Source organism: Sinohyriopsis cumingii, chromosome 17 (genome assembly GCF_028554795.1).
Source record: "Sinohyriopsis cumingii isolate HCF-2022 chromosome 17, ASM2855479v2, whole genome shotgun sequence".
Classification (NCBI taxonomy): domain Eukaryota; kingdom Metazoa; phylum Mollusca; class Bivalvia; order Unionida; family Unionidae; genus Sinohyriopsis; species Sinohyriopsis cumingii.
Genome location: NC_142977.1, coordinates 45,570,038 through 45,592,499, shown reverse-complemented (window position 1 = coordinate 45,592,499; position 22,462 = coordinate 45,570,038). Strand labels below are relative to the sequence as shown.

General features: G+C 38.2%; 1 protein-coding gene across 2 annotated transcripts in view; it reads right to left on the bottom strand.

Annotated features, from left to right (window-relative positions):
- Positions 1–7,727: 7,727 nt before the first annotated feature.
- The window catches only part of LOC149778536 (uncharacterized), a 111,664-nt gene continuing 96,929 nt past the window's right edge, over positions 7,728–22,462 (bottom strand). For both annotated transcript variants that reach the window (XM_089939432.1, XM_089939433.1), the window contains one exon: positions 7,728–21,092. In XM_089939432.1, coding sequence (XP_089795558.1) covers positions 18,808–21,092 — 2,285 coding nt within the window. In that variant the 3' untranslated portion in view covers positions 7,728–18,807. The remainder of the gene's footprint in view (positions 21,093–22,462) is intronic.

Genomic DNA, 22,462 nt, shown 5'->3' with positions numbered 1-22,462 from the left:
TATACAGACCAATACCGACGTGCCCGTACGGTAAGGTGAGGTGATTGGGAAGTCGCACTCGCTTCTGGTATACAATTTGATAGACTTTTTCCAAGGGTCGACTGACGATGTGGTGAGTGGGTAAACGTACAATCTTGTTCGGTTGATAGGTGGTCACTTTAAAGTTTCCATCCTCTCCCGATTGCAAGGCTTCTTTCAATACCCCAAAGTTGACCACTCGACTGGTACGATGATTCAGAGTCAGTCCTTTCACTTTGCACGTCGTGTGCACTTCTCCTTGTTTGTCCCGGTATTCGTAGCCGTAATTTTTGGGACCACCACTGACGAAACTTAGAATCTTGTCGTCGGGATGCTCGTCTGTCCAGGCTCCTAAACGGTCTCCTTCGATGTCAGGGTGCTGTTGAATCGGGTGATGGATGTAAATGCAACTGTCCGTGTCAAAGTACAGGACGCGTTCTTCTAACAGTTCTAAAGCTTCGTACAATTTTAAGCGAGCATGAGCTGTCACGTAAGCCGCAATGATGACATTTCCAAAAGGGTCGTCTTGTACAAAGTCCAGATCTTCTTCGTAATTGACCAAGATCAAATCCTCTCGAACGACGTCCACGTGTTTCATGTATTTGGTTTTGTCGTGAATCATCTGGAAGTAGCGGGAAGGTTCTGTCAAATATTCCGTCTTGGGTAAACACGGTCGTTGTGCCATTTTACCCCACAAGCAATTTAACATCACTTTGGCAAACGATCGCCTGCCTTCGTTTTTTTCGATGTGGTCTAAAGAGATGCCTTCTTGTGCGTAGTATTTCTCTTTGAATTGTATTTGGTCTTCGGGAGTGTGACACCAGGAAGGATAGCCGCTGGCTTCTTGTTTCAGTTTCAAAAAGGCATCCACGTAGTCGGCGAAAATGCCTTTCTGAGTAGGGTCACCCTTGTGGTACTGTTGTGTCTTGGGAAAGTGGCAAATTTCGTACACTTCTAACAGTTGGTATCCCATGTCCAGAGCTTTGAACAATTCTACGCTGACCCAGGTTCCCGTCAAGGCACGTTCTTCCTGGCTGTGATGGCAAGGTTGGTCCTGGTTGCACGTTTCGGCACAAGTACGGCACAAGGGAAACATCAGTTTGCCTTGACAATGGTGAGGTAAGACGGGATGGTATAGGTTCGTGGGAGGCAAAACTTTACACTTGATCAAGCCTTCGTATTGTCGAATGTTTTTCAGGTCGATGTGTTCCGTGAACAATTGCGGGTGCCCTACAGGAAAGCGACAATATTTGCACACGTAGGGATACAGCGAACACACGTCCAAGTATTTGATTTCTTCTCCTTTCTCTTCGTCGGCTTGGTACAGCAAACAGGTGGCATTGGTCCTTCCTCCATACAAACTATCCCTCGGGTTCAGCGGGTCCATGAACTGGTAACTTTCCACGAGGCGTTTAAACTCGGGATCGGTTTTCAAACGGTGATCGTACTCGTGTTCCCACATTTCCACCACTTGGTATCCTTGCTGTTCTAGCTTTAGGCGTCGCTGACAAGTGTCCTGGTACAGGTCTTCCATGGTCCGTTGTAAAAACTGATTTTTAGTGTCACGGTCAGGGTAGCAGACGGGACATCCGTGAAATAAGCAACCGTTAAACTCGTACACGATCTTGGGGTTTTCTAAGTCCCAGCCATCTACCGAATACGTTCCGATGGTCTTTTCGCCTCCTCCTTTGCGGGCATGCTGAATCCATTTGTCTTCCTTGTCGCACAAGTAATGTAACCAACGTAGGGCTTTGACCGAGTATTGACGCTTGACATAGTGGGTCGTTTGAGGACTGATGACAGCCACGGTGTTTTCAGGCATGAATCGTTGGCGGTACACTAAGGAACACGCTTTGGCAATGGTGCAAGCTTCTTTCAAAGGATCGACCCCTCCGTGTTCCATGAACAGTTCTCGAAATTTTCCACAGCAACGCCGTAAAATGTCCACGTCGGAACGACAATACTTTAGCATTTCTTCCTGAAAGTCGAAAGGGTCCGAGGCGTGAGCTTGGTACCAAGCGTAGAAAGCTTCTCGTTGTTCGGTACGCATGTTGTCGGGGTCGTAATAGTGAGCCTCAGGCAAATGGGGTAGAACAGCATGTTGATTGGCTTCCGTATTGAAAAAGTGTGGAAAGTACCCTTTAGCCATTTCTGTCATTCCAAACGTTTTAGGCATTCGACTCAAAGGCATGGCCAAGTAACTCATCGAATCTTTAAACTGTACTTGTCCCACTTGCATGAAAATGATTTTGGCTCCGTTCAAAGTCACTTTAGGACGTTCGGTGCCTTGTTCCGCATAGTACCTCAAAAGAAACTGTCCATCGTATCCGGAGAAATTGTGAGCCATCACTGTGGCATGACGATGACAATCTCCGTAACGTTCGATGTCCTCTTGGCTCCACGTCTTGTCGACGGGGTCTAAGACCCATTGGGCAAAATCGGCTAACGTGTTTGGTCCCCGAAAGATTTTTTCACGTCCTCCAGGAATCTTGCTGCAGTGAGGGCAATGACTGAAGATAGGTTCTTGAATGCACTTCTCGCACGCTCGATGAGCCACGCAGAAATTAGGAATGTGAATGCCGGTCTCTTGCATGCATTCGAAATCGAAAAAGATGAAATTGCCTTTCTTCTTGTGACCGTCCTCTTTCTCTGGTGGGGGTTGGTATTTTTGCACGTAACATTTGTGTTCCAAGTCCACGATGTGGTGACAAATGTGACATTTTTTCTTTCCTCGACATACGTGTGCCTTGGCATTGTTGGTACGTATGCCTTGTCTACACGTAGGGCACAATCTCAGGAGTTGACAAGCACATTTCTTCTGTGAACCTTGTGTTTTCAAATGTTGTTGGTAACAGGTAGGGCTGACAAACGTGCGCAGACAAGTCGAACAAGGCACTGGTTCTTCGCTCAGACAGGGTGGAGAGGCCAAACATCCTGGGCATTTCCATCCACAATGCTTGTGTTGCTCTCGATTATTATAACCATAGTCACATTTCTCACAGTAATATCTGTATCCCAGGAATCCGGTGATACTGGTAATGGTATCGAAATGGTCATCGTGATGATAAACATGAATGTATTTTCCGTCCTTAAAGTCTTGGCCTCGAAACAACAGAGACCCGCGCATTTCTTGAGGGTGCACTTTCAAGGTGTAGCGTGGAGCTAGGGCATCTTGCAATTTTTGCATCTCAGGAATGCCACAGGGTGTGTCTTTGGACAGGCCAGCTTGTTGCAACAGGAGTTCTGCTTCGTTTCGTTGTTTGGCTCGATCGGATCGTTGAATGGTGTTCCAGGTTCTTTTCCATTCTGTCGTGTCGTTCTTGTTGGCATAGGTTCGTCCCACCACGATGGCACGGGCTAAACACATCTGGTCATGAGGACTGTGAATTTGGACAAGACTACGCTTAATGCTGCGAAGCTCGTTCACCAATAACATCTTTTTGCGCCCTGTCCCTTGAGGAAGACAGACGTGGGCCATTTTCAGTGTGGCTTTACCATCGGTGATGTCAAACTGGTCATTAGATTGTTGTACGTGTTGAATCTTGTCCATGATTTTGGAAGGGGTTAGTTCTGCAGGTCTGCTAAACTCGATCCAAACAGGGGATTTCAAACCGTCGTGATCTATGGATAGTGTCAAGCGATCGTCTTCTTTGGGTTGACATTGTCGCTTGAGTACGGTGAGCAAAGAATCTCCAAGGGTACGTCGGCCTTGAAATCTTTAAACTTCACCGTGTAGGTGTAAGCCGTGGTTCTAAATTTTCTAGAGGAGCGCTTTTCCGTCTCTCGAATGGAATAGTATTTTTCAGGGTTGACTAAGGGTGACGAACTTGGTTTAGAGGTTTCAAATTCTGGTTCACTCATGTCCTCTTCAAAATCACTGGCATGAATTTGTGCCAAGATTTCAGCCCTGGTACGAGGTGATAGATCACGTTTCTGCCTCTTACTTTCTTCTTCTTCTTTCTTCTCGAATGAATGGGATCGTTTCATCTTGAGTGCAAAACGTCAAATGACTCAAGTTTAAACACCATAGACTAATTTATAGTCTTGGCAAACCAGCGTATATAAAAAGGGTGTGTGTCTTGTCCTTTCACTATTCATTTCACTCTCAAGCCGAGCACAACGATGGAAGAGACTACCCAGATGGAACGTTTCGTCAGAGCTTTGCGAGGGGTCATTAGAAAATTCTCTTCAGACCAGCCGACGGACTACTCTCCTTCCTTTCGAGATAAAAGTCAAGATACTTGCTATATCTGTCAGAAGAAAGGGCATTGGTCTTCAGAGTGTCCAGACCGTCAAAAAAGAACAAAAACAGGGACTAAAAGAGACAAAAGTCAAGATACCTGTTATTATTGTAAAGAAAAAGGACATTGTTCTCCAGATTGCCCAAAAAAGAAACAAGAGGAGCCAGAAGAAAAGAAGGATTCTTCAGAAGAAGAGAGGGATTCCTCAGAGGAAGAAGAGGAAGAAAGAAGACAATTCTATTTAAAAGAAGCAAAGAAACAGGAGAAGAAAAGAAGAAGGGAAGAAAATGAGGAAAAAACGGTGAAGAAATTCAAAAAACAGACTAAACAAGGAGAAAGAAGAAGTCAATGAACTTTTAATTAAAGTGTTCTGTGGTGAATTGTGAATTGGATTGTAAAAAAATGGATAAAAGAATACATGAATGATATAAGGTAAGTGTCTTTGAGTTTTGATTTTAAAATAAGAAGCTACACTCACGCACTCATACACAGACACGTACTATAAGGGTAAAATGGGTGGGGTTTATTTTTGAGTTATTGGCAAATTGAAATTGTATTTCTTTTCGAGAAATGTGGGTGGCCCTGAAAAGGGCCTTTTTATTTTGGTGTAGGGGTGAGTTTAACCAATCAACTTTAACTGCCTTAAGCCTTTGCCACGGCCAAGGCCTACTTCTGATGATTGGGTTGAAATCACTAAGGGTGGTACGACAGGCTTAGTCACAGGGTTGGCGTGTTTAGCTCGGGAAGGTCGTATTCTCTTCGGTCGTGATAAAGAAGTCTGATACATTTGTTTCAGACTTCTTAACTCCGCTAAAATGTCCAACAGTACCGTAGCCGTTTGATTTTCACCCTCTTGTTTCTTTGCTGCTACTTCTTCTTGCTGTTGTTGCTGTTGTTTTTTTCTTACCTCTTCTTGTTGCTGTTGCTGTTGCTGTAGGAGAAAAGCTTGTTCCGCTTCCTTTTGTCGTTGCATAAATTTCTCCAATTCTTCTTTCTGTCTCTGTCTAAAATTCTCCACTTGCGGTAATGAAGAAGGTAACGAAGGTTCCGGAACAAATTCTTGCGAGGTAAGAAAATCCACAAAATCCCAATGTACCTCTTCTGAAAGTAAGTCCGGGTTCCCTTGGGCAGTCTCCCCTGCTGGTGCACCCCAATGGATCGTTTTCTGAGTTTCCGTCATGTTGAATCACTGTCGCATAGATTGACTGCACACAAGCGCTAACGAATCTATATAGACCACGTGACGTCACAGACTGCTCTCTTCGGATTGGATGCGAGCTGACTGAATTTTGTAACGCGTGTTCGGATTGGTGAATGAATTCAATCCGTTTCAATCCTTCCTGTACCTATAAATAAGCGCAGTTCACTGCATTGATTCACTTGTTCTCGTCGCTTCAAGATGTGGACCGATGTGCAATCTTCTACGCTTGTGTCTTCCATGATGTTCCGGACGGACATGCTCATGTATGTCCGATCCAAGTGGACCGTTGTCCACAGGACAAACACCAGCCTGTGGATACGTAGGATCTACGTTGAAAGACAAGGATGCCTGAAAAGAGTGCTGATTTACGGACCAACAGTGAGACGTAGCCTAAGGACAAGAAGAAGACCAATGCGGTACCATTTATGTTAATGAATACATTAACATAAACCCAAAGGCCCTTTTCAGGGCCAGCCATATTTCTCGAAAAGAGATAGCCTTTCCATTGCCTACCCCTTTTTTAAAAAAAAATTTAAAAAAAAAAAAATCCCATATTCAATTCCCCTTTGTCCCTAAACAATCCCCAAACTCTATTCCCCCATGTTAAATTCCCCTTGTACGTATATCGGCCCACAATTTTTTTCCCATGTTAATTCCCCTTGTACGTATATTAACCCACGATTTTTCGCCATGTTAAATCCCTTTGTACGTATATTGACCCACGATGTTTCGCCATGTTAAATTTCCATTGTACGTATAGTGGCCCAGGGGTCTCCGTAATGCTAATTTCCATTGTACGTATAGTGGCCCACCTTACTACTCATGAAATTATCCACATTGTAAGATGGGAAGTGATGTACTGAAAGGCGCTACAGTGGGAGTGGAAGGCAGACACTTTTAACTATTTTACAGAGGACAAATCTTTGTGGAGATAACGCTGTGTTATAGTGAGAGAAGAGGGCAAACACCTTTAACCAGTCCAAAGGAGATACATCTGTATTATAGTGAAAGATGAGAGCAGAAAACTGTAACCAGTCCACAGGAGACAATCTGTTATTGTAAGAGGGAGGCAGACAAAAAAAACCAGTGTATATGAGACAAATCTGTGTTAAAGTGAGGAAAACACCTGTAATCATTCTGCAGGTGATAAATCTGTGTTATAGTGAGAGAGGAAGGCAGACATTTTTAACCGGTCTCTATGAGACAAATCTATGTTATAGTGGGAGAGGAGGTCAAACACCTTTAACCAGTCAGCAGAAGAAAAATTTGTGTTATAGTGAGAGAGGAAGGAAGACATTTTTAACCGGTCCATAAGAGATAAACCTGTCTTACAGTGAGAAGAATGGGCAAACAGTTTTAACCAGTCTGCAGGAGATAAATCTGACAGAAACGGAAACCTAACATATATAGCCATTTATGTCTAGTCCAACTGCAAACCCTAATCTGCCGTCGCATAATGCGCTTGTAGATCAAGGTCTGTATTGTTTGCTATACTGATTACTCCAAACTGCAGAGACTCTTATCTGCAGGGCATTATGTGACAGATCTGGGTTTATGCAATTGGACTCAACGTATGATATACATGGTATACGTTATGAAAAACTCTTCAACCCGAGTGCACTTGGACTATTTTGTATGGTAAGAAATGAATACATAATTGATGTAATATAAACGATTAGGAAGTTTTAGCTTTTATTTCAAAACTGCCGTTAAATATGAATTATTTTATCAAAACTTCACCAGTATGATCGGTATAAAAGAATCAATATTTCATTAAGGACTGAAGTTGATATACATTTGGTGAAAAATTGATTAAGTTATTCTTTCTGATAACACCAATAATGGCACAAGAAAGCTTTTAGTGATCAAGACTGTACTTTTGAATACTAGCCTACACCTCTCTCTCTCTCTCTCTCTCTCTCATGTTAGCTTGATAAAACTTGAACAAGGTGTCCACATATTTGGGGGTTAACTTTCCATAGTCTGGTCATTTAGTAGAACCAATTTCAGATAAATTTTTGTACAAAGGCTAGTATAAAAAAAGTCAGACAATCATGCCAAATACTTTACTTTTCTGCACGTACAGGCCTTCATTATTCTTTTGTTACATAATAATGCTTACCTATACACTGCAATCACACAGCATAAATCCTGTAGATGTACCAACATAAATTTCACGGGATAGTACCTAGATGGTTATTACAACAAATGATAACTGTAAAACAACCTTAGAGGGTAATTTAAAACAATACTGATCAAAACGAATGTGCAATATTAATTTTATTCCACTGTAATTCCAGCTTTATTACAACTTTTATTTGTAAATAATAATTTCAATTAAAGCAACATATATGTGACGAGTGACTTTTTTTTCCTTCCGACTATAACACACCTATTGTTCTAAGTAATGATACAAAACCTTAAAAAATACTGTAAAATCTGGATAATAAATACCTACACTTAGTTTTGAAACAATACACTATATGTTATGCCCAAATCAACAGCATAGTGTCTGTCAACTGTACAGTATGCCACAACAGTGCTATTTCTGCACTTACCCTAATCAATAGTTTCTGACTAAGGGTAACTGCAGCTGCCTTTGTCTGGCGTAGAAGTTGAAACCTGAAAACTGAAAAATGACTATCACAGTGCACCTGTAAAGTAAAAAAGCATTTCAGAGACAGCAGGATCCTCAATGTCCACAAATACCCATGCCAAGTGACATATTCTTATGTTGAAAGAAATGGAAGAGTTGGCACATCTGAATATACAAGATGTTGCTGCTAAATAACCAATGGAAGGATAATGTATGTTTCAAAGTTCAATCCTGACTACAATAAATGTACAGAGAACACATTCTGTCTCTATTCAAGGAGTGTGGGTACAGACTAAAACACATCAGGAGGAAATCTGCCTCAGCACAGCAACAACAAAAAACAACCACCCTCGAAAAGAAGAAAAAAAAACAATGCTACACTCAATCTGATTGGTATTAATTTAAATTTTTTTAAAACTTAAATGTTACTGGCACAATTCAAACAACCATCATAATAGTGGGGAGGTCCGTGTCTGCGTGTAAAGTGATGAATCCATGGACACAACAATGATAACCAATCTAAGTTAATCCAATGGTAGGAACCAAACTTGCACCCTTCTGGTCACAAGTCCAATATCTAACCCCAATGACCACCACCACAGCTCCCATATTTACCTCTAAATTAAGAGGGCTTGTAGACACATGATGTATTTCTGTATAATGTATTTAAGTGCTGCATGTAAATTTACTTCTAATACAAAAAAAGAAGGTTCATATGCACTTATTTCCCAGGATCAATTTTACCATGCTTATTGTCATGTATGCACATAATATTCAGATTTTACAGTATTGACACAGGATCATTTATATTCAATAATGTTGGTATATATAGGAATTCCATTTAACTACACAAATAATGGGTCTAAATATATTAACTGTATGGGTATGTAATGATACAGATGGTTTAGAGACTGGTCGTGACATATATATATATATATATATATATATATATATATATATATATATATATATATATATATGAACACACAGTGTTGCACAATGAGCACGAGATAGTAGGTTTCTTGCAATGTTTTGTCTTGTGAACCCCAAGTATTGATCCTGTAAACCCAACAGGGTGCACTTTCTTGTCATGGGAGAAAAACTATATATATAATATATCTGTATGCTTAGAAATTTTCTTTAGTGGTCGTCAAGCGATGTCTATCCTGGCTCTACATATGACCAATGTCATTAAAAGTGTAAGATGGCAATGAATGTCCATTCTAAAATAATGTTTCAGGCAAGAACACATTTAACATTAATAGTAATCAGCCGAATTCGCAATGTAAATTTTAGTATAACATATGTTCGATGTTAAAGTCACACCATTCCGCAAGGTAGATTTAATTTATTACAGGATGAATTCATAATAAAACAGACTATATTTATGCAATACATAATTGTCAATTAGTGAATTACTCATTAATTTTAAAAGAAAATTAATTCAGAAAACATGGGTATTTATTGCAATAAATGCCAGCCAATAATGAGTGAGCACTTACATTAAATTTGAGCAAGATTCAAAATGGAAATTCCATGGTGCATCTCATTTCATGTTAGCACGATATTCAAACATGTTCATGTTTTCATCAGTCACTTATGCATATGATAAAACACGTACTGCGATAATGAAAGTGCCCAAGGAAAATGTTCGAGTACAGCGCAGACAACAAACTTAAAGCAAAAAACATCACCTCATATTTTAGCACTATTGGTGTATTATATACTACTATTTTCCTTCGTCCCTTCAAAATTTTGTGTTCCCCAAACTTGGAGGGTGGGGTTCAAATTTGTCCCCTTATTCTCTCAATCCACAGTGCAACACCATATGTTTTTATGAGTGTATGTAATATATATATATATATATACATACACTGAGTTTCAAAATTTAATGTGCTTAATCATGTATAACAAAGCCAGACTTGGATCCTTCTCTCAATGCACTGGTTGATCCAATTCCACTATCTTATATCAAAGCATGAATACTTTTTGGTAGTGGTGTTAAGTACCAGCTGAATGTTATAATTGATCTAAGTGTTTGAAGAAATCTAACAGCCCAAACAAGAAAACCAGCTGAGGTACACAGCTTCTACTTCAGTATTTTCGACATGCTAAACCCTATTTGTGAATGGCTGCTTCAAGTAAAATTATGTCAAAATCTTGCTTCAAATTGGACACCATTTTGAAAACCACATAAATTCTAGCAATTTTTTCCTCCAATTTTGCTATGAGAAATTTGGTGCAAGTGATGTATTAAACCAACGAAACCAAATTAGCAGCAATTTTTATGGTCAACTGGTTTTCTTATCAACGTGCCCATGGTCAATTCAAAGTGACTGAGATTCAAAGCTAAATGATGAAATATCCAAAGACATCTAAATGCCCATGATATAGCATGGCAATATTGAGCTCATACTCTTACTAGCAGAATTTTAAGTAAAACTGGCATTACAGGTTTGCTGGCACATTAAATGGCAGTTCCAGATCTGCACTGTTCTCAGTCGGTCTCCACATTATATCACGTGGTACTGTTAATAAGGGTTTCCTTTTTCTTTTACATTGTCCATTTATTTCCTGAATGTGACAATATTTTCACTGTAAATCATATGTATTGTATTAAAAGCATAATGCTAAAAGTGAAGGTTCATTACCCTAAGTTCGATCAGTTTGTTTCGTAAAAGAAAGACAAATAAATTCTACATTTTATAGGCATCACATCAAACTGAATAAAATTTCCAAACTATCCACGATTTATTTATTGCACTTTACTGAAGAGTTATTAAGGGAGAATAACTAGAAACAAAGCTATCATCCAAGCCTGAGTAGTCTCTCTTTACAACAGCCATGCTTGCAAGACAGGTTCAACTGCGATGTGCATAGATCCAGATCTCCTGTCATATAATGCACCAGCAGATCTGGATCAATGCAGTTTGTTGGATTAATCAACAGAACAAACAAAGTTGACCTTGATCATACATTATGAGATGGCAGATCAAGGTCTAAGCTATTTGCAACTGGACCATTGTTATGGTGTGTCATCAATTAAACAGTAATCCACAATTTATCCAAACACAGTTATTTGTAATTTTCCCTCAACAGGACCCATTAAATATCATTTTTATCTAATTTGCATAATAATATATTGGACAAAAGTCATGTCTCTCTGGAAGTTTTGATAATTAATAATTCACTGTACAATGGCTTCTGTAAGAAAATGAAACCTGGCATACTATACAGGCATTCATTTTGTAATCTATTCAACAGACGCTTCAAACATATGAACTTTCACCTCACCATCATTTTGTGAACAAATAATATACAAGGAACTGGAAACCAGCAGAGGCAGTTTTCATTTATGTGATACATAATCCCCTCAGGATAACCAAAAGGAATATTTGTGGCTGGCATTTTTTAAAAAAAATACCAGAGCAGAAAATACTGCAGTTTCACAGTAAATTGTATCTTTTTAATGCCTTTCAATAGTTACTCTTGTACAACATGCAGCTGTATGTGAACTACACAGACCCAGATTTCACACTGTATCAAGCACCTGTGACTGAACTACACATACCGAGATATAATGTGTCAAAAACCCATGTGTGAAGTACAGACACAGATATAACACTGTATCAACACCCATGTGTGAACTACACAGACCCAGATCTGACACTGTATCAAGCACCCATGTGTGAACTGCACAAGACCAAGATCTGACACCAAATAATGTACCAAGAAATCATGGTCTGCTTTAAATTATCTTCAGATATCTAGCCTGGAAATCATAAAACTTCTGAGCACAGGACTTGGTGTCAGCCAATCACAACAATTGAAATATCCTCATCTCTTTCTGATACAAGTCAGATAAATTATCTCGGGGGGGGGAGGGGGGGGGAGCTACATAGTAATCTTTACATATCTCTAGTACATTCAAGACTGGTCAATTTTTGGTAGATGAACATGTGGCTATATATATCGTAAGAATAGATCCAAATGTTCATAGGCACTAAAAAAAAATATCTAATGACATTTCAATCAAATGATTCACCTGAACTATTGTGTAATTCTTCCTGCAACTTTTTAATGAAAACAATGTTTTTATATAAAAATCATTAAGTTCAAAGGTCTCAAACTATGCTTATATTGCAATCAGTGATGACATGTAACTGAATCGTTGTGATGTGAATAAAGTTATTGTGATGTAAAGGCAACCTTTGGCTTGAGGACAGTTCAAAATAGCAACTATTTTCATCCAAGTTCTACTTCTATCAAGTAACAGAAAAGGCTGAGGGCACTCTTATTGCCAATCACAAAGGACTTTACTTTCGTAATGTCACTTATGACAGGATGTGAGTAACACTTAGCCTTGAGCTAGTTTTATCATTTCCAAGCCAGGTCTGGCACATTATGCAACAGCAGGGTTAAGTCGAGAGATCATAAAACACTAAGCCTATGTTTCAGTTTCCACTCCCAACCAATCAAATGTTGGATTAAAAAAACTAAATCCTTCTGTGATTGGACAATACAAAGAATCAAACTCGTAACATTTATGATTTTCAGGTCTTGTCCTGTGTTATCTGCAATTGGGTGAGAGTTATAGCTCTCATAGGTAGATATGTTAACTGAGTTTTAATTCCACTTTCTTTGGCAGCAATTGCAGATTAGGGATTAGCATGCCAGACTTGCAATCCAATGGTTGCAGGGTCAAATCCTTCCCAGATCAGCCCCATTAGTTTGCTGTGGTGCATCTGTGAGCAGGTGCCCTGGCACCATATAGCACATGTGAATGTGTTGTGGTGTGTGCACTATATAGCCCATGCTAATGTGCTGTGGGGTGTCTCATGGCAAGTGAATTTACCCCTAATGGTCTGGCACTATATAGCCCATGCTAATGTGCTGTGGTGTGTCTCTGGGCAAGTGACTTTACTCCTAATGGCCTGACACTATATAGTCCATGCTAATGTGCTATTAAACAACAAGCAAACAAATTCACTTTTTGTTCCTTCATGCTGGGATGAGGAAGGACACCAATAGTTAGAGTCTAGACTCATCAAATTTGATCTCCATTCCGACAAGGGAACCACAACAGCATTGGGAGCCATCATGGGTCTGATACTTGTCCAGATCAGCCTGGGTCCGCTACCTTGGTGTATCCCTGGGAAAATCTATCATATGGCCAATAATGTTAAAAGTGCCATTAAAAGCAACAAACCAAACCAGTTCAATGTCTTTGAATTACCCTTTAATACAGCATCATGACAATGTAATTGACTGGAGGATAGTTAGAGTCCAATCCACTTGTACAATAACTAGGATAAAAGAGGATTTTCAAGAGCTAGTCTGGGACAATATATAGGTTCTGTTCCCAATGACAAATTACTTTAATATCATACAGAAATCTTCACCCTTTTGTAAATAATCAGGTAAAACATGTTAAAATACGATGCTTCGGGTCCAAAGAATAACATTGCAATTTAAGTGGGATTGCATTAACAAATTTTTCGAAACACTTCCCAATAAAAAATGACCATTGAAATTTCAATGACATCAGTTTTCAATGCAGTGCTGGGATGAAAAATGTGCAAGGGATATGATTAATCAGCTTTCTGAGAGCAAGTACTTAGGATGTTAAAAAAAGAGATCACCTGAAATTAAAAAATGGGAGCCATGCTGCAATTGCATAATAAGTGGAATCACGTTATAACAAATTACACTATAACGGGTTTTACCTGTATTAGGAAAGAAAATAATATTCATTTTACGTTTTTGGGGATATCTTGTAGTATTAAATTTATATTTACTACAAGTAAGCAACTCAGAAAGGGAGTAATTATTACAGCATTATATTAATTTTTATTATTAATTTAATGCCATGGTGTCATTAATCATATCAACGAAGTGATCTGCAACAATCATTGGGAGATTATCCAGTACTAGTTAATAGCTGACAGACTTGCTTGGCAAAGGGAGATTACAAATCCTAGACAATAAAACTGCAAACTTACTTGAATCAAGGAGAGAGATAGAGAAAACAATACTGAGACACATCTTCATTTTGCCCAAAGATTCAGGCAATTTCATCAGATCTAAACAGAACACACATACAAAAAAAAGTACTGTGAAGGACATAAAATTAAATACTGAAAACTCTTAAAACGTTGCAACTGGTTATCTTCAGTGCAGCAAACTATATTGTGATGGGCTCAGTGGAAGTTTAGAAAAAATGCTTCACAATAATTTGTATTCATTGCATTGAATTCACATTTAGCCAGATTAATCATCCTATGTACTGACTTAAAGAAATTAGGCACATGCAAAAGTGAAAGGTTGGCAAAATTCAATATCAAGGTACAACCCACACTAAATGTTTCAATCATGCAACCCGTCGGTGTACTGGAGTTGTGTGATAAACAATGGTTTAATTCTGGTGCTGGGTGTATCAGATGTTCTGCCAGGATTATCTAAAAGGGGGGATCTCCCCCCATTATCACCAAAATAAAGGAGGGAGGGTAGTAAAAAAAAATGGAGTGGAGAAGGATAGGGCCATACTTCAGCATTTACCCAACACTTCAATATCCGTCTATCTTTCATACGGCTCCACTCAATTTTACAAAATAGTACATTAAAAGATGTTGCATGAAGCTGTATAAGCAATAAACTGTTGAATGTTTCAATGCTTATTCAGATCATTATCTGTGTATCAATACTGATTGTGCCAAGAACCCCCCTTTCATAGTCTGCTGTCTGAAAGGGCATATAAATAGCTAGCTCAGCAAGTTGGGAAACTGTTCTTTATGGTTTGTAGAAATTTTCCAATGCTTACAGGTATTATCTTTTGGACACTTCTGATCCAAAATAACATTTTTCATTAACAAAGCTGCCGAAGTTTCAATTAGTTGAATCAACGCTTTATTACCATGCCCAATGTCAATTTCATAATCTTCAATTATAGTTTTATGTTCATCACTGACATAACCTACTTGTTTAGACTGAGGTATTTTGATCAACAAAATATCTTTACTTCTTAATTTCATTTTCTGATTTTTATTTATTCAGTTCACCTTAACCCTTACAGGGCAATATAGTGTTGTAGTACACAATTCTGCAGGGCTAAAATGTTTCAGCAATGAAATGAAAACTGCACCCTAATTTCAAATTGTCTGTATTTTAATTAGACTTTTTCATAATCCTTTTCTACATTTTGAAATACAACTGAAAGAGGGGTTAACAAGCAGGCAGCTGACTTTTGTCCATCCAGCACGTACACTGGACTCGTATTTAACATCATTTTCTTGCTCGCTTACTGGTAGCTCAATTAACACTTGTCCAGCTCATTTATTCTGACAAACTTTATAATTTTAAAAAACATGGTCATCATCATCATAATCGTCAGTACGTATTTGCTGAAAGTGCCAATCAAGTTTAGTTTAACAACCATTTATGTCAAGCTGAATAACCCTGACGTGTAAACAGTTGCCTACCTGAAGAAAAATAAATGATGCAACAACAAGCTCTACGATACCTGTACATACTTATGTCGCAACAAATAATTGAAGGATGAATGGATAAATAAAAATGGATACAGTGCAGTGTATATTTTCATAATGGGAACTTCAGACTAATTTGTGTGCACATCACTGCCCACCAATTACATTACATGAATTCATATTTATTTTGTGCGATTCACATGTCCAAGCAGCATCTCCTGAGTACTACAAACGTGGCTTCATAATACTCTGAAGTTTGAGCTTAAGATTTAGTGCTGGAGCAATCAAATTCGGCTTTACATTTGTAGTGTCATATTTCTTGTGCAGAGAATGAAACTCAAACTAAAGCTCAAAAGTTCTATGATTTTGAGGCCTTGCGAGGATGAATATTTAAATTACACTCAACATCACAGGCCTTGCGAGGATAAATATTTAAATTATACTCGACATCACAGGCAAAAATTTAGATCTACCTGATCAGATTGTGGATTACACTGTAGTTTGGATTTTGTTCCGAAAAGGATCAGTTAATTGTGCCAAGTTAATCTCTCAGTTTAACATTCTAATGCAGAATGTAGCCTATTCCTGACAACACCAGTAACACCTGAATTTTACAGTGTAACAGGGTGTAATTTAAGTTGCAGTGAGTATGAGAGGCATGTAATATAGAAACAGCAAATTTTATATAAAAATTAGAAGGTCAAAATGATCAAAATCCTCAATACTGAAGATATGTACATGCAAATACACAGCTTTAAATGTTTCTCCTGATCAATCGGTGTTTATACAGACTTTTCAAACAGCTGAGACTGTTTTTCCTGATTGCTCAGTGTTTATACCGACTTTTCAAAGAGAGGATATAATGGCTTATTTAGCACCCTTATGTTGTAAATAAAAAGGCAGAATCCTCAACTTGGGTAGGGGTACATGAGGACAAGAGGGTTCCAGGTAATTTAACCTGGTCATTTAAGTGGCAACAATACAAACAGAAATTAAAAATTCAATAAACTTCGTGTGCACTGGATCTTAGCTAATGAAATTTAAGTTATCACAAATATGCAAATTTCTGTACAAGTGAACTGAAAAGAGTTAAATACATGAAACTGCTTCTTATTTTCCAGCACTAACCAAATGAGAAAGAGATGTACATGTATGAATTACTGTATAAAAAAATGATTAGAAGTACATTTACATAGTTGATGTGGTTGGTAAATTAGGAATTATATGTTTATAAAAATTGTTACAATGATTCTTTAAAAAATCTGTACTTACATTATACATACATACATGCATACATACATACATACATACATACAATAAGTTCAGCATGTTTTGAACTTGGAAATTACATATCAGTTTAAGGTCATTCAACCTCTTTTTTATGCTCTCATTTTTTTCCCATTAAGGTGAGCTTGGTGTCACTTTTCTTGAAGGCAACACATTCAGAAGTAACTCTAAAGTAGTACTCTGACAGCCTCCAAAATAGTACTTTCTAAAGTAGTACTATGACAGCCTCTAAAATAGTGCTCTATAAAGTAGTACTCTGAGAGCCTCTAAAGTAGTACTCGTCTGAGAGCCTCTAAAGTAGTACTCTGACAGCATGTTGATGAATTTATTGAAGTATGCAAGTCTCTAATTAGCAATCAGCTTTCTCTCTGGCCATACCTCCAAAAATAAGCAATTTTTACAAAAATCCTTGACACTTTGCACGATATAAAAAAGATGGGGTTATCATTAAAATCACATAATATATATATATCGGCTGTGAAAATAAGCAAGTCACTCTTTAATTTAGCATTCAACCATCTCTACAGCTTCGTCTCCAAAGAGTATACAATTAGGGATATTTCAATTGTGCATACACTGTTGCAAAACAGCATTAGTAATTAAAATAAATATGTATTTAGCCATTGATGACCTGCACCCAACTGTGAAAAGGGAAGGCTTGTTTTAATCTCCTGTCAAAAAATTCACTCCCAGATCAGAATATGCACTATTCAATATATCAGCTCAAAATAACCAGCATACTGCATATTTGACACACGCAGGATGAAACTTGTTCATGCATTAAAAATTACACTAATAAAATTGTAAGCATTTAGTCCAATGCTGTAAGCTTACTGACCCTGCAGTGTCCATGTCGTATGACACATTCAATCAACATAAAGTTCCAGATGCTACAGGCACATTTGAAATAATAGTACCTGATCACCGTCAGAAGACTCAAATAGAATAATATGTCAAATGCACATGAATCAGACTGTCACCAAGATGTCTGACACGTCTAAAGTAATGATTAACATTGTGATGATAAAGATCGGAATTGTAACAATTTTTTTTAAAGGCATTCACAAAATACTCCTTGCCATCAATTTTAAAAGATGCAATTTGTTCCAAAACAGGGGAATAAACAGACAATTTATTAAATTCCTATCCAAAGCTAGCATCAATTTGAAGCAAACTACACACCTGCTCATTATAACATCGATCTACCTGTGAATTACAAGAGAGATCTACTGGCTCATTACTGCCAAAAATAATACTGAAGCATAATTTAATTTTAGCGAGTATTTAATTTTACCTGGGACAAAATAAGTCTAGCCATTTCATCCCAAAACAAGATGCAGTCTGCCTCAAAGTAAAAAAACTCTAATATCGTGGTTGGTCTTGAGTGTGGGTTGATGGATGTAATTAAGACATGTACATGGATGTGAAAACCATTGCAATTTTCAACTTTTGCCAAGGCAGGCTGAACAGTAAGGTATTATTCAGACTCGACAATAGGTATTATTAAAGCATACATATATATTACAAGTCACTGCTAACAAATGAGGGATACTAAAACTTAATTATATACCTCCACAAATTCCATCTCTTCATGTTTTTAGCATTGCTTGGCAAGAACGAAATGACATTAATATTTCTCCCTGGCTAAAACTTTCAAAATTGTCAATTTAAGTAGATGGAGCAGATTCTGGCTTTTCTATCCTACATGTCATGTTGTCAAACTGGCATTTCTATATTGCATGTCATAAAAATGTTATCAAACTGGCATTTCTATTTTTTTGTAATGTCATAAAAATGTTAGCAAACATCAAATCTGTAGTGAAAATTAGTCTGAATATTACATTTTAGAAAATGTTATGCTTACTAACATATTTTATTTTCAATTACGTCACAAAAGGATCTCGATCAATGCTTTTCACAGCCGGATCAACATGGATAAATACAATATTATTAACGCCATACTCTATGGACAAGGCAGGTTCATCTTTGTATGCACTCAATGATTTCCCTATTTGTAGACTGAATATCTGATAAAAGTTTATTACCCACTGTTGGGGAACTACTCGAAAAGGTTTTCAGGTTTTGACTATGAGACTGAAGTCTCGTTAGGAGTTCCTTGGTATGAAACTTTGTATGTGGAGGCAACAAATCTATAAACTGCGAACACATTTCACAAAATGCTTGAACCTGTTCAGAAATCACCATGAAATTCACACTTGACTTGTTACCGGAGGACACAAGATTTTCAATGGAAGCATTCAGCCTATCAGAGGCATCAATTATCACGTCTTTGTTTACTGGCGTCACAGAATCCGAATTTGAATGTTGTTCCCTGGACTGATTTGGGGGCAAAGTTTCCCCGTTGTTCATTTCCTCCTTGGTCTCAGCAGAAGTAGTAGGACTAGCACTTTGGACAGGTTTTAGGGCAGGAAACACTGGTTTGAATATGGAATCCTCTTTACCTATAGGTTTGAGGGGCACTTCTGGTGGTACTTTTTGCATTTTTTCTTCTTTAAATGATTCACGAGCAGAGTCTTGCCTACTGAAAGGCTTAAATGAACTAACATCCGCTACAGTGTTTGCTGTTGAAGTCTGAAACTTGGCTACTTTTGAAAGAACCGAGGCAGGAACTGAATTTCCATCACTCAGTGGAGAAATTACACCAAGAGTGCTCTCCCTTGGATGCTCATCTGGCAATGAGGAAGTTCTAACCTTACCCAATACAGCAGGCCTGGAAGAAATTGATTTAAAGTCTATCTGCTTTTGCCTTGAATCAATTATGGAGTCTGGACTGCTCACTAATGTAGAGTCTGTGCTAGTTGGACTGTATTCTCTGTGTGGATGAAGTTTCTGTCCAGTTCTTTGTCCCGATAATGGTCGATCAGAGGGAAAATCAGCCGTCTCCTCAAGCCGTAAAACTGCCTCGTTCTGATCCAAAAATAACCTGGAGAATCTCGGACTAGGTTTTGGCTTTTGATCTTGGGAGGTTCTTGACCCTTGGAATACTTCCCCAGTGCTTCCTTTTGACAAATCAGATTCACAGTGTGAAGTAATATCAGACTTGTCTACACCAGCCTTTCCTCCAATATCCGACTTCTGCCTCTGCAAACCACCAAACTGAATCTTTGCACTATCTAATATCACATGTGTTGACTGAGATTTTACAACTGCAGAAGGTTTGATGTTCAACTCTTGCTGAGTGCCCATGTCAGGAGCAGCCTGGATCCCTGTTGCCACGGCTCCATTTGCTGGAGCTGCTGGGCAGGATGACACACTAGCAGTATCAGTTCCAGAATCATGATCTTCGATTGCAGGTAAATCCCTTTGTCGAGTTGCAGTCTTCTCAGAATCATTTTCCATGGATGCTAAATACTCCCCTATCCGTATTCCTTTGGGAATGGTACCGTATCTGTTGATAGTCTTTGTAACATTGTTCACATCTAACTTACCAAGCATTACCTCCTGATCACCCTGCACACTAGTACTCATACTTGTACTCACACTCTGAGTGGCGCCACTAATCAGCTGGTTAATACTGGGCCTTTCATGGTCACTAGGTTTTCTACGCCGTAGGCTTGCATGTGTTGGAAGTGGCAATGGTTGCTTTGGATAATGTTTTCCACGGAAGCTACCAGATGGTACAGTATCCTCGGCAGTGTTGGTTTCTTTATCTACCTTTGCACGGTCGGACTCAGATTTTAACTCCTGTTTCACCATTGGATAGGAAAATTTTCTCTCACCACTTTTGTCTTTCATTAATTCTGATGAACGAGTGGCAGTTTCAGCATTTATTATATATTTTGATTTGTCAATTGCCAACATTTTCAAGCTATCACTACTTCCTGTGCTTCGTGATATACCACTGTCTTCCATCACCCTAGTATCCTGTCCTTTGGCACTTTCACGACTTTCTGACCTCTGAAAGGTCTTTGTTGAAACAGGGGGCAGCAATGGAAGTCGGGGTGGATTCTCAAAATCTCGCAAATCAACAGCATTTGCAAAATTATTCATAAACTCTGTCCTTTCCACTGGATATTCTGGAATTGTTGCTCCTTCTATTTTAGCTTTCTGTAGCTTCATCTTGGACTTGAGTTCTGTCTCAATGTCTACCTGATCTGCATCTTTACAAGAGACAGTCCGTCTGGGTGGGGCAGGAGCAGGTCCCCCCTTTTTCTTCGATTTACGATTGAGTATTTCAGAAACCTGCTGCAAACTGAATTCTGTGTCAGGTGGAAGAACTCGTCGCCCTGCAGGTGGTGTTGGACCTGGTAAAGTATTAAACATGAAATTGTTATTGCATGCTTTCACTTCTCAAAAGTCTATTGCATCATGATTTTCAGCCATGTGATAGCCTGTTTTGAAAACTTTGGAATTTTCTTATTTAAGTCATAAAGACACAGTTACAAGAATTTTAAATTGTGACGACAACTTCTGACATCAAACACCTGATGATAATATAAAGACACTGTAAATCAGTTTAGCATTTCTAATTATGATATTTCAAACTTGTTGTTTGGTGAAGATCGAAAAAAAAGATAAACCTGGAAAAACTGACATAAAAAAGGAATTACATAATCATGGAAAATCACATTCATAATTTCCAATAAACAGCAGCCTATAAAGAATCTGTTTTGGTAAAATTCTTCTAACTAACTCTAGAATAATCATGATCTTGCCTGATCAAATGGCAGCAATTTTTTTTCAGATTATGCGAATAATATTACAACCAATGTAAACAAAATTTTAAAGAGAAAATGGCTAAACCTGTTAATTCTTAAATTTTTTTAAACATATTTCTCATTGGGGTACGGTCCTAATTTTATTGAATTACATCATTAAAATCTCTGAATACACTGCAACATAAAGTCCACTCTACTTCTGATACCGGCTGCTCCCATTAAAATTATCAGGCCAACCCAGCTGCTGGACTTGATGACCGGCAGTACACAGAAATGGCAAAGTTTACAATTAACCAATTAGACAGATCCCAACCACATAACTGTATATAGCTGACAAATATTCAATTTGATTCCTGTAAAAACAGGTTATTTCCATGTTTTGTGAAAATTCATGTATTTACTCACATCAAAAAATGTCCCTTTGTTAATTGTTACTTCATCACAAAACTGACTCTGAAATTTGGGATTTTTTCTTATTTCAAGAGTTTTCTTCTTTGTGATCTGTTTTATTTTAGAAAACTGTACTCTCTATCTATGTAGTGTAGGTTAAGTCAGCTTCTATCAATAGAATAGTCAGACCTACATGTACATCTACTGCTTGTCAATTGCTGAATTGTAACAGTGATCCTCTCAAAAGTAGAGGGAGATAATTACAACATAACAATAATGAAAACAGATTATGTCATGCAGAAAAATACACATTCTGTTCATGTGTGTATATGGTATGTTAACATAATAAAAATTGACATTTACATTGTTCTACAATGATAACCTGGTGAAACCTACCATATAGACTTGCTTAAGAGTTGAGTCAAACTGCAAAAAAATAAAATAAAATGACCTGCCAAAGCTCCTAACAAACTGCAGAGACCCCCAGATCTGCCAGTGCATTATGTGACAGCAGATCTGGGTCTGTGCAGTTTGCAGTTGGACTTATCTTATAAGTGAGTACATAT